Raw genomic sequence first — 16,828 nt, 5'->3', positions numbered from 1 at the left:
GGGCAGGCTCATGTTATAGTTCATAAAACCATTTAAGGAAAAGAGCATTACATTTGATCAGACCACTGTAGAAGTTCTGTAACATCATTCACATCCAGTCCTTTCAGCAGCATAAAGTACACATTCTTTTCTCTAGAACATCTCACCATCTCCAGATACATTCATATCATTTCACAGAAGAGGAGTATAGCGGATGACACATAGAAGAACACACAGGGAAGCAGAGAGCAGAGGTGTGGTGGTATGGAGTGATAAGAGTACAGGAGTGTTTATGGAGGTGATCAAAGTCAGCAGGACCACACCTCTTCACCGGTGTCATACTAGTGCAGAGGTGTGGTCCTGTGGTATGCAGCTCCTACTCACACAGACTACTGCCCACCCTCAACTGGATATTAAACAGTCATTAACCTACAATTATTTGAAAGGAACACTGTGAACCGCTATCTTATCTTATTAATGTACCTTATTTATTAATTTATTAAAGTACAGCTGTTATTGTTACAAAAATACAAAGACATTACTCAATAATTAGGTCAGATTTTTGGTGTGTGTTCACATGCACAAAATAAAAAGCTGATCCTAAAAACACTTGACATAATTTGGTGGGGTAATATGTGTTTTAAATATAAATTATAGTTTAACACCAATTCAGAAACAATGTGTGAATATTATTTTTTTTTTTAATGCTTGAAAAAAATGAAAGGAAGTATAGAGTTCTGTTTTAAAGAGTTCCATAGGGAGAATTCTATCCAAAAGTGAAGCACAATTTACATGCAAGAAATACATTTTTACTTCAGACATTATTTTAATTTTCTTTATCAATTAATAATTTCCTGTTACATTAAAGGAGTGTGGTTGCTAGGTAACAGTTCCCTAGCATGATGTCAAGATTTCTGACCAAGAAGTAAAATATGAAACCTGAAAAATTGCCAAACTAGGCCAAAAAATCTTAAATATAATGTTCTAACTGTGGTTTTAGTCAAATGAGGATAACTTGTCATAGGCGCTTTAAATGCTTTATTGAGTTTTAAATCTTAAAGGTTAGACTTTAATTAGTTTGAGACTCGCACTTGCATAAAGACCTGATAGTAGCAGATGCATGAGACTGTGTGCGTCATGCTCTGGGCAGGGCTGTGTGTATCAGGGGGTTGTTAAATACACCAGTCCTACTTTAACCCATGCTCTGTGCTTCTCTACTCTGCTCTCCACAGCTCTGACGCTCTCTGCTCCTCTCAGGTAAGTCTCCAAATGCATAAATCTATCCACTGTACTAAGGCTGCAAACAACTAAATATCCTGTGTTATTCTGCATAAAAAACTATTAACCCTGTAGTTGAAATCTGTTAAAACAAAGTGAAAGGTGATTTTTATATCTTTAATCTTTAATCTTTAATAGAAGAATAAAAGAATATCGAAACAAAATTAAGTGCAGTCCTTGTTCAGTGCAAAGGTAGCAATAAATATTTAAAGATAAAAAGATAGTATCACTTTGGACATTATCCCAGCCATACACATCCACATTTGATAGCACCATTTAGAGAATTTTTTGTATTCTGATTGTCCTGGTTTTCATGAACCTGTATTAGTCTGTTTATTCATATTTCAGCCTTTTTGTCAAATCTGTTTTGTTTTAAGTTTTGTTTTGTTTCATTCACACATGTTTAACACACAAACATTGCAGGGTTTGGCTGAGTTTTCCCTCAAACAGAAAACACTATGGGTCATACAGGAAGTGCTCCACTGTGTTTTTAAACTCCATGCACCTTCACTAAGATCATTTGGATGATTTCAGTCCTGGAATTGCCAACTCTTAACTTGAAAACTACAACAACATGACATCACATGGAGGAACAGAGCATTTAGAGCTTTGGAGATGTAGACAGACTCAAACATGTGTGAATGAATTAAAACACAACTCCAGGTAGGTTTTTTAGAAGGCAACATAACATGGCTTAAAGCTCAGAAGAATTTTATGTAATATAAGACCTTCAGAAGTCCATGGTTCAGTCTCCCACTCCACTTGCATTGTTCTTGTTATCAGCTTAGTAAGGGAAATTCTTTTTTATTTGAATAATGATCCAGTTGGCTGTTGTGTCCATGTGATTGTATAATGACAGGGAATACCGCTGTCTGGGTGTGATCTTTAGTCAGGACTGATAAGGCATCCAAGAATTTATGGCTGTGTAGAGGGGAGTGGACAGGGGGACAAAGGCATCTGTTGTCCCGGGCCCAAGCGTCTTAAAGGCCCAGAATCTGAGACTATTCCGATTCATTTATATTCATGGGGGGCCCATGCGGAGGTGTCTTGCCCCAGGTCCCCAAATTTCTGACGACGGGACTGACTGTGTAAAGGACTGTCTGTGTTCGCTCTGGGCATTCTGTGTCATATATTAACTACATTACTCTGTGTATGTGTGTGATTTTTTTTTTTTTTAATGATCAAATATGGAACCTCGACAACATAAAACTTGTATTGAAACTAGGTAGATAGCTTTAGAATGATCTTGAGCTGCATCCGACCAAATGGACTAGTATACGCCCATGGACCCCTATGGAACCAACCTGAGAGATTGCATAAGGCCACATGGTAATATAAAAGAAAGTACTATGATTTAATCTTGCATATTAGATTATACTGTGTAAATAAAGCATGTTTTTATTATCATTGTGGTATTAGAAATGTGAAATTTTAGTATCATAACAACACTACTTGGATGTCCCATGTTGGATTTGATTAGCTGACAAACAAATGAAGTAAGACAGAACAGTTGTATTAAAATCTAAAGGCTGGTTGGCACATAGAACCCAGTTAGTGGTCAAGGCTAGTATTGTGTTCTTGAGCAAGACATTTAAACTGCCATACATGCATGAGTGTGGTGGTGTGGTGAGGCCATTAAAGCACATGGGAGCAGAATGGCAGTCATAATACAATACATTTTTTCATTATAGATGGGACTGAAAAAAAGTAGAAAAACATGCACCCTTCATCTGAGTGGGCTTGCATCTCCACAAACCTGACTCTGATTTGGGCTTGGGGGGGCTCTTCCTGCTTGTTTCTATGGAAGTGCTGTCCTTTGGCTATAATATTCTAGCCTGATTCATCAGCCAGTTTCACTTTGTAGAAACTGTCTGACCTCGCAGCATTAGAATTCGTTCACTCAACTATAGGCGGATTTTTAAAATTTAACCAATCGCTGCTATTTGGTTGTGACGTATGTCTAACGGGGCTAACTGGTATATTAAGATTTTACCAAATCCCATAGGAAGAAGGGCAATGACGTCTTTTCCCTTGATAAAATTCACCAAACATTCTCTTTGTTCCGGCTTTAAATCCTCGATCTCGGGAATCTTTGCCAAAAGAGAATGTATGTCTTTTCGCTGATTGGCTGGTGCCTGGACTCACACTTCTGGGGTTCTTGCAAACCGTCTAGTGTATTCTGATTTCTGACCTAGTCACTGGAGAGAAATTAAATTGAGCAGAGGCACTAGGTGGCGCCAGCCTGAGTAATAATATTCCACTGTATGGCATAAAATATATTTATGTTCATGGAGTATGGTTTTAATTTTTATCTCCATGGAATCATGCAGTTGACTTTCCACCCCTAGAAAGTTACATTTTATCACTTTAATATTGTTTATTTGGTCATCAAGAACTATGCAGTGAGGCCTCAGTTTAAAGGTGCATTGCGTAACTTTTCTGGGTGTTTTGTATGGGCATTGCTTTACCTGGACTGTTCCACACTATAACATTACAGCTCTACCTTATATTTATCCAATTGCAGGTGGTTTTATTGCTATAGTTACAGGCATTCTGACTGTGAGCAGTGAATGTGATTGCCTCTCCACTGACCTGACCTGTCACTTGGTCTGGTTTAGTCTCCATGAAGATAGACAGGAAATCCCATATTGTGAAACATTCCAGACAAAGAAATAACATCTCCATGGAGAAAAGCATTCGGCGGACTCTCCACCACAGAAGTTACACAAATAACCTTTAAGTAAAACGTCAGGCAGGAGTGAAACCGTGGCGAGGAGGGGTTTGTGCCGTTGCCATGACGACCCTCTCTTCCTGGTCAGGTTGGAGAGGGTAATCATTGGTCCTTATCAGCTGAGACACACCCTGCTCAGTAAACCTAACACGCCCTTCTCTCCCTTTTTTTGTATGTCCATGTGTGTGTGTGTGCATGGGTGTGTGTGTGTGTGTGTGTGCATGTGTGTGTGGGTTTGTGTGTGCATGTGTGTGCATGTGTGTGTGCAGGTAAAGCATGGCGCTGGTGTCTGAGTTCCTGGGTCAGCTGACTTTGGCGCACACTGGGGTAAGTCCAACTGTCCGCACGTGTCTATCCTGTGACTTTTTCTCCTTTGCACTCACTCTAACTACTGGACCTTTCTATCTGTATCTTCGACAATATTCAGGTACTTTTTTCAGCCTAAACCCTTTTGTCTCGATCCAAATGGGGTTGTAGTCTTTATAGTGCTGCAAATGACCAAATAAACTACTACTACTATTACTAAATATAAGTGTACTCAAAGTTAAAGTATCTGGATAATCTTGTTTTGGACAATATTGAATGGTTAAGTAAATTATTGCAGTAAACTCCTTCAAATAGTAAACATAGCTAGTGTTTAACCTTGTCCCTTGTCTCTCCGTTTGTCTCTATCCCCTGTCCTCTGTCCCCTGTGCTCTGTCCTCTGCCCCCATACCGTATGCCTCTGTCCCTTGTCCTTGTCCTCTGTCCCCTGTCCCTTGTCCCTGTCCTCGATCAATGTCCTACATCCCTATCCTGTACTCTGTCCTCTGCCCCCTGGTTCTGTCCCTGTTTCCTGTCTCTTGTCCCTGCCCCTGTCCCTTGTCCCTGCCCTCGGTCCCTGTCCATGTCCCTATCCTTTGTCACCTTTACCCTGTCTTCTGCCCCGTTTCTATCTGCATCCTCCATCCCTTGTCCCTGTCCTTTGTTCCATGTACCCTGTCCTCTGCCCCCTGCTTCTGCCCCGTCCGATGTCTCTTGTCCCTGTCCCATGTCCCTATCCTTTGTCACCTGTACCCTGTCCTCTGCCTCCTGCTTCTGCCCCGTCCGATGTCTCTTGTCCCTGTCCTTGGTCCTTATCCCATGGTCACTTGCACCTTGTCCTCTGCCCCCTGCACCCTGCTTCCGTCCCCATCCTGTCTCTTGTCCTCGGTCCCCTGTATCCTGTTCTTTGCCGTCTCCCTCTGCCCCCTACCCCCTGTCCCCTGTTTGTAGGAGAAGGAGCCTAAATTCCCCACAGTGGTGCCAGTCCGAGACTTTGACCCAGCCCGCGACGCTGCGGATCGACGCTGCCATTAAAACTAAAGGTTGAGCACACTTACGAAACCAGTCAGTTAGTTCCATTGTTTATATACTGTTAAAGGTGGAGCAGAGTTTGTTTAATGTCTGCATGTTTAAGTTGTCTTTTGGTGTGAGCATCTGCTTGGCTGGGATCCAGAATACACTTCTCGGATACTTTATGAAGAAAAGTCTGGTCACTGTTGAATCTCATAGAGTTCAGATGGACACTGACTTTCAACTTCTAACAGACATTCAGTCACACCAACAGAAATACAGATTTAAAATAAAATCTGTAAAATCCCTAAATTAGAGTTTAGAGTTATGATAAATCCTTGGTCACCCTCCCCCTTATATTGCATGCATTAAACAGTCTAATAGCTGTAGGTAAAAAGGACTTCCTGAGTGTGTCCTTGGAGCAGACCTTATCACAGGGGGACTGCTGTGGTCCATGACAGCAGCTTGTTTAATGTTCTTTCTATCACAAATCCCAAAGTTCATGAGGCTACTGCCTTCCTCTCCCTTTCTCTATGTTAAAAATGCAGTGAGAAGGAAGTTCTGTGTAAGCAAACTGAGCCTTGTGTGTCTCTGTGTCTGACCTTCTTCAGGTGTGGATGAGCAGACCATCGTTGACATCCTGACACACCGAAGCTGGGAGCAGAGGAAGGAGATCGCCTTTGAGTATGAACGATTCTCTAAGAAGGTAACTCTCCTGGACACATGCTTTTACTGTCCTATCTTCATCACCCTGTCTTTAGTCCTCACTGTGTGTGTGTGTACTTGTAGGATCTGGGTGCTGCCCTGAAGGGGGCGCTCTCTGGGTCTCTGGAGTCTCTGATGTTGGGTCTGCTCAAGAGCCCTCCAGAGTACGATGCTACGGAGCTCATGGGCTCCATGAAGGTTTGACTCTTTTTATCCACATTACTGGAGTGAATGGCCTGGACATTCATTTAAAACAGGAAACTATATTCACAACTGAGCCTGGGTTGCCAGTACCTGAACCTGCAGATAGAGGACACATACACATTTTCCACATTCTGAATATATGAATATGTGCCCTGACTCTTGTGAAAGCTCAGAACCTCCAAAATTCTGTCACTGAGCTGCAGAGGCTGCATTAGCACTGATTCATAATTGGGTTGATGGGACGATTCAGACCAGAGAGAATAATTTTAGGTTTTAACCAAATGTATTTCAGCATTGAAACTCTTGAGGCTCATTCTGCTTTCTGATTGGATAATCTTCAGAAAACAAAATACATAAACAACTTGGCCATCATGTGCAATGTTTTTATAATGAACATTAAAATTGTTACCAGTAATTAGAACATTTTTACCTTGTAATTGGGGATAGAGATATCATGTTCATGAAATCTGAAATATCAATATACAAATTCTTCATATCCTCCCTATGTGTGATATGTGTGTACAGGGCCTGGGCACAGATGAGGAGACTCTCATTGAGATCGTCTGCTCCAGAAGCACAGAGGAGATGCTAACCATCAAGAGGCTCTACAGAGAAAGTGAGTGCTACTAGCACACAGACATGTTTTTATAGAAAGGGTTGGACTTTGTTGGGAGAAACCTGTTTTTCATTTGTCCTCCTGATGTCTTTGTCCATGGAATTGTGTGCAGTGTTTAAGAGGGAGCTGGAGAAGGACATAGCCGGAGACACTTCAGGGAACTTTGCCAAACTGCTCCTGGCCCTGGTTCAGGTCAGACACTTTGTCCTCTGCTCTCTGTTCAATCCTGTACAAATCTTTCACTTTACATCAGGACCATGAGTCTAACCCCAGTGTCTGTGCCCCTCAGACCAAGAGAGATGATCCGACCAATGTGGTGGACTATGAGAAGATTGATGATGACGCACGGGTGGGTTCAAACACACAAGTAGATCATTACACTTTGTAGACCTGGATTTTTTAGCAAAGTATCAGAAAGTTCTTTAGAAAACAAGTTAGTATGTCAAAATGACATTACAATTGAATATGGCTCTAAAAATATGATTATGATCAGGTTTTAGAACAGGACCAAATCAAGTGTACATCAGGACTAAAATGTGTACTGCTGTGTGCCAGGCTCTGTATGACGCAGGGGTGAAGAGGAAGGGCACAGACGTGGTCACATGGATCACCATCATGTCCCAGAGGAGTGTGCCCCACCTGCAGAGAGGTGTGATATACAAGACACTACAAGCACTACTGAACCTGTGCTGCTAGTGCCTTAACCTGCACACAGAGGACACACAACACAAATACAAGTTTTTACACAAGTTTTTTCTCATTCCCAGTATATGGACAGTGCATGTCTCATGTGAAAGCACAGAAGCTCCAAAATTCCCCCACTGACCTGCAGAGGCTGCACTCGCACTGATACATGACTGACTGCAAGTGCTGGGGTGTAGGTAGTGAGGATTTAAATCAGAGAGAGGCATTTTAGCTTCTTGGGTTCTTTTTAAAGACAGTAAAGTGCATTTACTTTGTTGACATGTTTAGGCTGCTAGCTGTAAGCCATCTTCAGAACTGTCTCCAGTGTTGGTGGTGATGTGTCTTTAAAAAGAACCCAAGCAGTTAAAGTACATAAGAAAACAAAATGAACATCTTTGGCTTAATAAGAGTCATTTTAGGTTTAAACCAGGTAGATTTCAGCATTTACACTGGCAACCCAAATGAAAGACTCACGTGAGGCACATTCTGGTTTCTGATTGGGAAAACATCTTGAGAAAAACACACAATTTATAACAATGTGGGCATTATGTTGAATGTTTTTTTTTTTTTTAAAGAATAACTTAATATTGCATTTGATTTAAACATGTTCACCTTGTGTCTGGGGACCCTGATAGATCATGTATAAAATTTGACATCTTAAACAAGAGTAAATTACATACATAATTATGTGAAAATAGAATAGGTTACTTTGGCAATCATGGATGTCTAAAGAGCATTTTCCATAGGGCCCTAAACTATATAAACTTCCCCAGAAATTGGACTGATGTTTAATATTTATGAATTACATTGTTTTATTTTGTACCAGTGTTTGACAGGTACAAGAACTACAGCCCATACGACATCAAGGAGAGCATCAGGAAGGAGGTGAAGGGCGACCTGGAGAAATCCTTCCTCACTCTGGGTACGTCAGTCCAAGTTCACAATGAATCTATTCAAAAACTATTCATAACAGTTTCTTTGCACATATATGAGGATTATTTCAGCTTTTATCTAACAGATGTTTATAGGTTTAAAGAATTACATTTGTGTGACCTTTCATCCTGTAGAACTATATAATATTTCAGTTAAAACTAAAGTTAAGATAATATTCCTCTTTTGTCTCCTAGTGGAGTGTTTTGAGAACAAGCAGCTCTACTTCGCCAACAGACTCAATGAGGCCATGAAGGTAACACTCAACTACTCCATTAAATATTCATTTCACAGCTTAGATACTACAGGGCTCAGTGAAGTTAACCATGGTATTAGACATGAAATATCCAAAAAGTAAATTCACAAATGTTGAACCTAATTATTTCTATTAGTAACTAGACCCAAGAACTCACTGCATTACAACACAAATCTGAATTTTTACAATATTCATTTCACCCGCACCCATGTGTATTAAATAATATTTGTCTATAGTATGTTATGTGTCATCTGAAAGCTAGTAATACTAAAATTAATAGAAGCGCACATTGATTAAAGGCATATATTGAATTCATTTGCCTCCTCTACATCTAATAAAAGAAAGAAAGAAAAAATAACTCTCAGAAATTCCTTTATTAGTTCTATTCAGGCAACAGTAGAGGGCAGCACTGCACTTCTGTAGTCTGTTGAAGTTGTCTGTCATATTATGGACATGCAATTGACAAAAATAAAAGCTGCAATGAAGTAACTACTATCATAAACATCAGACTAGAGAATAACAAGACACAATTTAGGGTTTCATCAAAGCTCCATTCAAATGTGTGTGAAAAGCTAAAGCTGTATTACCCACCCTGCAGACTAAGGGGGCCAAGGAGAAGGTGGTGACCCGGATCCTGGTGTCCCGCTGCGAGGTGGACCTGATGAAGATCCGCACTGAGTTCAAGAGGCACCACCGGAGGTCCCTGTACCAGACCATCACCGTAAGTCACGCCCACCCATAAGGCTAGCACATGTATCTGACCACGTCACCACGGCAACCACAAAAGCATGCATTTTATTTTAGTCATTCTTCCAGTTACTAGTGGATTAGAGTATTTGGTTCTCTGAGCAGATAGTCCCAAATTCAATTCCTGGACTAAACTAGTGCTTAAAGGTTCTATATTATACAAAATTGACTCTTGTGACCTTTAAGCCATGCTATAGTGTTGTTAACTCCTCAAAACAAAGGCCTACCTGGAGTTGTGTTTTGTTTCATTCACATATGTATGAGTTATCCTTTATTATTAATCTGTCAACATCTCCAAAATTCTAAATACTCTGTCCCACCTTGTGGTGTCTGGTAGTGGTAGTATTCAAGTTTACAGCTACTTTTTTACTTGTAGTTCACTAGATTGACCAGGGCTGAACGTACCCAAATGATTCTAGTGAAAGTGTATGGCGCACATTGGAGCACTTCCTGTATTACCACATGGTATCACAAGGTGGAACAGAGTGTTTTCAGTTTGAGAACTCTGTCTTAATTTACAGGGTTTGTTTTTTGTGTGAGAATGAAACAAAACACAACTTCAGGTATGTTTCTGACGAGGAAACAACTTTATAACATAGATCAGACACGTAATATGGACTTTAAATTGTTATTACTTTGCCAGGAATGGTCCACAGTATAGCATTAAAGTAATCTATCGCCATAGAGGCAAACAGGTGATACCACAAGGTTACAGGTCAGATCTGTAGAATGGTGACCCCGATCACTGTAAGAGTGAATGTTGTTTGTAGTCTTTTATTTGTATAAAACATCTGTAATGGAATAGATGTGAGATTGATAAGTTTAATGCAATACTATGGAACATTCTAAGCACTGGAGATAGGCAGATGTAACCAGAAAAGTTACATAGTGTTGTTTAAGTGCCATTAAATACTCAAATGTCCAGTATCACATATATAGATCAGTTTTATGATTATCCTTTTCTGTATTACGTTGATCTTTATCTTAAGTATTATGTATATTATATAATTATACAAAAATAAAGTATATCTTGATGTTATGTCCCACAGGAGCACACTAAAGGGGACTACCAGAGGGCCCTGCTCAGTTTGTGCGGAGGAGATGACTGAGACTACATTACCCACAAGCCCCCTCTTCATTTACAGTATTAACACCACATGCCTTTGTTCTTAATCTGCTCCATGTCAATGTAATAAAAGTCTGAAAATGTCACGTTTCTCCTGAGTGTAGTGTGAGTGCTTGTCCAGCAGAGGGCGGTGGAGTCCTATGGTCAACGTTCAGACTAGGAACATCGTTTAACACAGAGTTCGGTCTTTTTATTTCTACAATCTGAACGATCGTGGACTTAAAATCGAAAGAGTCATTCTGGAATGTTTACCAAAGACAACGTAAAATAAAACAAAAATATGGTATAACACTTAATAGTTTTGTTTAGTAATAATAAGAGATAAGTATAGAATTTAACCGTGAAAAACTTGAATTTGAAAAAAAAAAAAGAAAGACAGAAAATGTCTAATAAAAAAAAAGAGGAAAAAAAGTAGTAGTAGTAATAATAATAATAATAATAATAATAATAATAATAATAATAATAATAATAATAATAATAATAATAATAATAATATGGCATACACTAATATATAAAATACAATATTAATTTTCTAATTTCACCAAGTTAATTTCCCTTATTTATTTAATGAGACAGATTGAAAACAAAAAGCTGTGATAAAAAAAATGTGTGTAGAACACTTATACAGGGAAGGGAAGCAAAATATAATGAATAGAATATATAAGGAGATATAAAAGAAAAAAAAATGAAATAAACTAAATAAGATCAACCAGATGGGGTAAGATACAACAAGTAATATCTAATAATAATAATAAAAAAATATAAGAATTTACAGTGTGCTAATTTACACTTGCTTTATAACTGTAAGGATTTCTAATTCAGTTCCAGCTCTGATTCACACTTCACCACATAGATTATTACGTGTCAAGAGAGAGGCAGCCATGCTTCTGCCTGTCAGCCCCAGGGCAGCTGTGGCAACAAGTACTTAAAGATGCACTGTATTACTTGTCTGGTAGAGGGTCTGTCACCTGCTTGTGTTCATGGAGAAGTCCCTAGAATGTTCCACAGTATGGCCACAATTTAAAAATCATCATGGAGACTTTACAGCTCAGATTTGTGGAGAGGCGACCCCATTCACAATGTTTTCTAAGATATTTTTAAGCAATAAATAACATCTGTAGTTGACTAAATGCAAGAGAGATTAGTTCAATGCCATACTGTAGACAATTAAAGCAAAGAATTAACATCTCCATAGAGACAAACAGTATGTGGACCGAATACTGGCCAATACTGTTGTAGAAGCTTATTGTGCAATACTAATCTGAGGTATTCAGTAATAGTTCTAAATCTCCCAAGGGAAGGGGTTGGGCAAAGAACTACAATATATGCACAAAAATCCTTATTCTGAACATAAGAACTCACACAAAATAGATTTAGAAAGACATCCTTTTCAATATACAGTAATTATTTTAAAAGCCCCATATTATGCTATTTTCTGATCTGATTTATAAAGTAGTTTCCTCATCACAAAGATACCTGGAGTTGTTTTGCTTCATTCACACATGTTTAACAGACAAATCCTGCATATTTAAGATGAGTTCTTCTCTCAAACAGAAAACACACCATGTCATGTGATCAATGTTTTTTTTTTTTTATATATATTTATTGTCTATTTTTCCTCATTGTTCTTGACACATGCATATCTATATTTATTTGAATTATGGTGGATAAGACTTGTCTTATTAGTTTGGTCGCCTAGTAGATAATCAGAGCTGAAAGTTGTTTTATTTTTTTGCTAGTACAGTTACAGTTTGTTTACATCCATTAAATATGATTGTTATTATTTTTCTTATGATTATTATCTAAAAGTAAACTACTCTTTAATGTCATATTGAGAGAAAATCAAATTGCTCTGAGGCCTGTGCCATTAGTGGCACTAAGGGCAGTTGGTTGGGGGCCCCTCCAGGTTTGGGGGCCCTAAGTGGCTGGCTACATTTGCCTAATGGTAGTACCGCCTCTGCATGTGATAATACAGGAGTTTTTAAAGTTCACACTTTCACAAGAATCATTTGGACGATGTTAGCCCTGGAATTACCTATCTGTACTGAACTAGCGGTAAAAGGTAGCTGTTAACTTGGAAACTACCACTGCATGACATCACAAGGTGGAATAGAGCAATATGAGCTTTGGTGATGCAGATAGACTAATAATAAAGGGTTACTCAAACATGTGTGGATGAAACAAAACTTCAGGTATGTTTTTGAGGAGGTAACAGCATTCTAGCATGGCTTAAAACTCACAAGAGTCCATTTTGTGCAATATAACACGCTTCTGTTTAAAAACAAGTGAATCCAGCTGTCAGTATTTCACAGTAAAACCTACAAAGTCAGTCTGAGTATCATTTATCTGCATTTAAAGTGTAACTCTGAAGCAAACTAAAATAAATCAAATGAACTGTTCTCACATTCTGTGAAGGAATGAATCACACTTTCACTTTTTGTATTGGTGTTGTATTTTCATTAAAACAAGCATCTAAATTAAAGTTCATATGACACACACACACAAACACACACACACCCCCGCACACCCACCCACACACACACACACACACACACACACACACACTAAAGTAGCATCCAAAACACAGAGACGATTGATACGCAAGGAAGATGTTTTTATTACGAACCAAATCTTGATTCCCCATTAACATACACTGTCCCAGTCAAATAAATAAATACACTTTTTGTTCCTTATTCACCTTACTTCACCTTCTCCATCTTTACTTTTTTATTTTGCCAACATCAGTATTTACAACATGAAGTACATATTTACAGGATATTTTTCTGACTGTTTAAACCTTCATGCAAAAGAATAAAGGTGTTGTCATCCATTTTTATATTTCTAATCATAAATATTGTGTAATTTCGATACATTTTGGCACTTGTTTAGATTATGGTTGCTAGGTAACAGTTATTACAGGAATTACAGGAATATTATGTATGTCTGTGTCCAACCAGGAGTAAAAATAAAATGATAAGCTTCACCAGAATTAAAAAATAGACCAAACTGGGCAGGATTTTTTGTAAAATCTTAAATGTAATGATGTTAACTATGTTTAAGTGAAAAAGTAGTCTAACCTGTTACATGCACTTTAACCATAAGCTTATAGAATATGTTGCAATATTATCTGAAACCTAGAAGTAGATGTAGAATAATTTGGATTTTTAAGCAGTGTCAAAAATAACTGGTTACTGGAGATCACTGTCAACAGAGTAATGGATTATCAGTGGTATTAATAGGATTTACAAAATTTACTGTAAAAAATAAATCATATTTCTATAAAAGTACACATTATTTTTGGTATTACAAGATGTTTAATTATTATTTTTTTGTATGATAATATGCTATTATTATTATTATTTTTTTTTTATGTTTAACAATGCACGACTAATGCTTGGCAGTTTTGTACAGAAAGCATAACAATGTGCAATAATCATGACATTACATTTTGGAAATTATGATGTGAATAAGCAAAAAGAAACCATAATATACTTTTTGTAGTAACATTTAATCAAATTGTCATCATCATATGTTCATCTCAAATTCAAATCAAATCAAATGTGATCATGCGATATTAAAAATCCTGGACAAACTGGCTCCCTCTCTTTCAAGTCCTTTTCAAGACACTTTGAGACAGTCACGGCTTTTTCTTCACATCAGCTCAGGCTCATGTTTGGTGAGAGAAACAATTAGTGAGGAGCGAGCAACGCTTTGGCTATAGGCTTTGATATGAGCCATGCCCCAGGCCTCCACTGTTACCTCCTGCACCCCCCTCTGCCTCTCTGTGTGTCCCTCTGTGTCTCTGCCACACACACACTCACACACAAAGAGACACACACAGACGGACAGAGCTGGTTGTGTGTGTCAGTCTGGAGTGTTGCAGATGGCAGGTATATTAGCGTTAGGGTGTGTTAGGCGTGTGTTAGCCGCGGGCTGGTCCTGACGCCTGTGTGTGCTAATGGCCCCTGACAGCCCCCACATGCTGCTTCATTAGAGCAGTGTGTGTCTCTGAGTGTTTGTGTGTCTGTGTGCGTGAGGGCCGGACTAGAGCCCGGACAGGCAGACTCACTCCTCTGCTCTGCTCCTCTGACTCTTCACCTCTGATCCTGTGACTCCTCATCTCTGATCTGCTCCTTTAACTCTTCACCTCTGCTCCTCTGGCTCTTCTCCTCTGCTTCTCTGTCTCTTCTCTGCTTTTCTGACTCTTCACCTCTTCTCCTCTGATTCTTCTCTGCTCCCGTGAATCTTCGCTGCTTCTCTGACTCTGCTCTGCTCCTCTGACTCTTCACCTCTTCTCTGCTCCTCTGGCTCTGCTCCTCTCCTCTGTGTTCAGACTGACAGCTCTTCTCTCAGAGCAGCTATTCTTTTGTGAGAAGTTTTACAGTTTAGGCAGGTCCCTAAGGTATTACGGGTCCCCAGAGAGCAGAAATCAACACATGTCCTACTAGAGCAGTTCTACATCTGCACCACCTGAAGACACAACAAGCAGCCTGCCACCGGTCATGCTTTAACTCCAGAGCACTGCTTAAACATAACACAGCTGAGAGTGGGACCACTGGTCCTGGAGGCCCTCACAGTGCAACTGTCCAAACGTGCAGATATTCAAGCCATGGGCCTGGCCTGATGCAGCCTGTGTGAGGGTAAGTGTCTCACATTGTCTCACAGTACAACAGTAAACAGACAGCACACATGCAGGTGTTTACTCTGGAGATGAAGTTTACCAAAGGAATCACAGCTCCCACCGGCTCCCACCGCGCCGCTGCACCGAGTGGCAAAGTCAAGAAACTTTCAGGTAAGTCACGCTCAAGTTTGGAGAGTGTGGAGCAGATAATGAGAGCAGAACATCAGAGGGACCTCCAGAGGCTTGTGCAGTCTGACTCTGACTCAGACCTATGCTAAGCACAGGAGCATCATTAAAATAACACAATGAGACTAAAATGGAAATTGTGTTGCCGTGGGCGACTGCTCAACATTCAGAGCAATGCTCACATGATCTTTTTCTGCAGAGGGATAATACTGACGGACAGCTCTGTAACTAGCACATATAGTGACAATCAAACACACATTTAAGTGTAATGCAGAGATAATATGACACTGGAAATCAAATCAGGGCTCACCCCTCGTGCATCTTTTATTCATCTGTAGAAAAAAACATGATTCTAAAGACCAGGACAATGGAACTGTCCCTGTCTGCTCAGTATCTGGTGTCCACCCAAGCCTATCTCCCGGTTTCTGTGTTTAATGTCCTCCCAAGTCCATGTTCTCTTTTTAGGGGCCACCAGCCTGCACCCCATGTTTGGATGTTCTTCACATGCCAGTATGTCTCCCACAGCCCATATCCCAGTGTCTTTCAGCCGTCCTCCTCAACCCAATTTCCAGTGTTATCTTTGGGTGTTCCTCTATGTCCTCCCTGGTGTTGTCCTCAAGCATCCCCCTCAGATAGTGTCCACTTTATCCTGTCTTTTAGAGCCTTCCACAGCCCAAATCCTGGTGTCCTTCTGGGGTGTCCAACTCAGTCCATAATGTGATTCTGAAATGTCCCACTCATGTATCCCTCTCAGACGTCCCCTGATGTCCTCTTCATCCTGTCTCATTGAGTCTTACTCATTCCATTCCACATGCTTTCCTTTAGTTAATTTTGTTGACTGAAATATTTCATCACAAGTTTTATCAATGTTATTTTTGCTTACTTAAATAAAAATAATCATAATGACTAAAACGGTGACTACAAGTGGAATTTTTTGTTGAAAAATACTGCTTAATAATAAAAACTAAAAATAAATGAATGGAAGTAATGAATGAAAACTGGATCCAAGTTTCACTTTTCAATCTCAGTGTTTTAAACCAACATATCTGTAAAATATTAATTAATTAATTAATTTTACATTTGATCTTTAAGCTATGTTGTAATGTTGTTACCTGGATTTGTGTTTTGGTTCATTCACACATGTTGGAGTAATCCTTAATTATTTTCAGTGGCAGACTTAGCAATTTGGGGGCCCTAGGTAAACCTGAGTTTGGGGCCCTCATTATAATGCATGTTTTTGTTTTTAATATATTTATTGTCTGTTTTTCCCCATTGTTCTTGAGACATGTACATCTCTATTTATTTGAATTAAGGTGAATTGGAAACTTGTCTTATTAGTTTGATGCCCTACTAGATAACCAGAACTGAAAGTAGTTTTTTTTTTTTTGCTAGTACAGTTAAATTTTTTCATTATTTTTCTTACGATTATTGTTTATAAGTAAGTTACTACT

General features: G+C 39.2%; 1 protein-coding gene across 1 annotated transcript; it reads left to right on the top strand.

The window, feature by feature from the left end:
- The first annotated feature begins 1,185 nt into the window (after positions 1–1,185).
- LOC110162581 (annexin A2-like) lies at positions 1,186–10,622 on the top strand. The gene is given in 14 exon segments (XM_020927479.2): positions 1,186–1,236; positions 4,258–4,315; positions 5,243–5,301; positions 5,303–5,334; positions 5,914–6,008; positions 6,092–6,205; positions 6,737–6,827; positions 6,940–7,019; positions 7,117–7,176; positions 7,383–7,476; positions 8,338–8,433; positions 8,639–8,697; positions 9,296–9,418; positions 10,494–10,622. Coding segments are annotated over 13 exon segments (1,014 nt in total). The 5' UTR covers positions 1,186–1,236; positions 4,258–4,264; the 3' UTR covers positions 10,554–10,622.
- The last annotated feature ends 6,206 nt before the right edge of the window (positions 10,623–16,828 follow it).

Source organism: Boleophthalmus pectinirostris, unplaced genomic scaffold (genome assembly GCF_026225935.1).
Source record: "Boleophthalmus pectinirostris isolate CB_2022bp ecotype Guang Dong unplaced genomic scaffold, ASM2622593v1 HiC_scaffold_19, whole genome shotgun sequence".
In the NCBI taxonomy this organism is placed as follows: Eukaryota; Metazoa; Chordata; class Actinopteri; order Gobiiformes; family Gobiidae; genus Boleophthalmus; species Boleophthalmus pectinirostris.
This window is presented reverse-complemented; position numbering and strand designations above follow the sequence as displayed.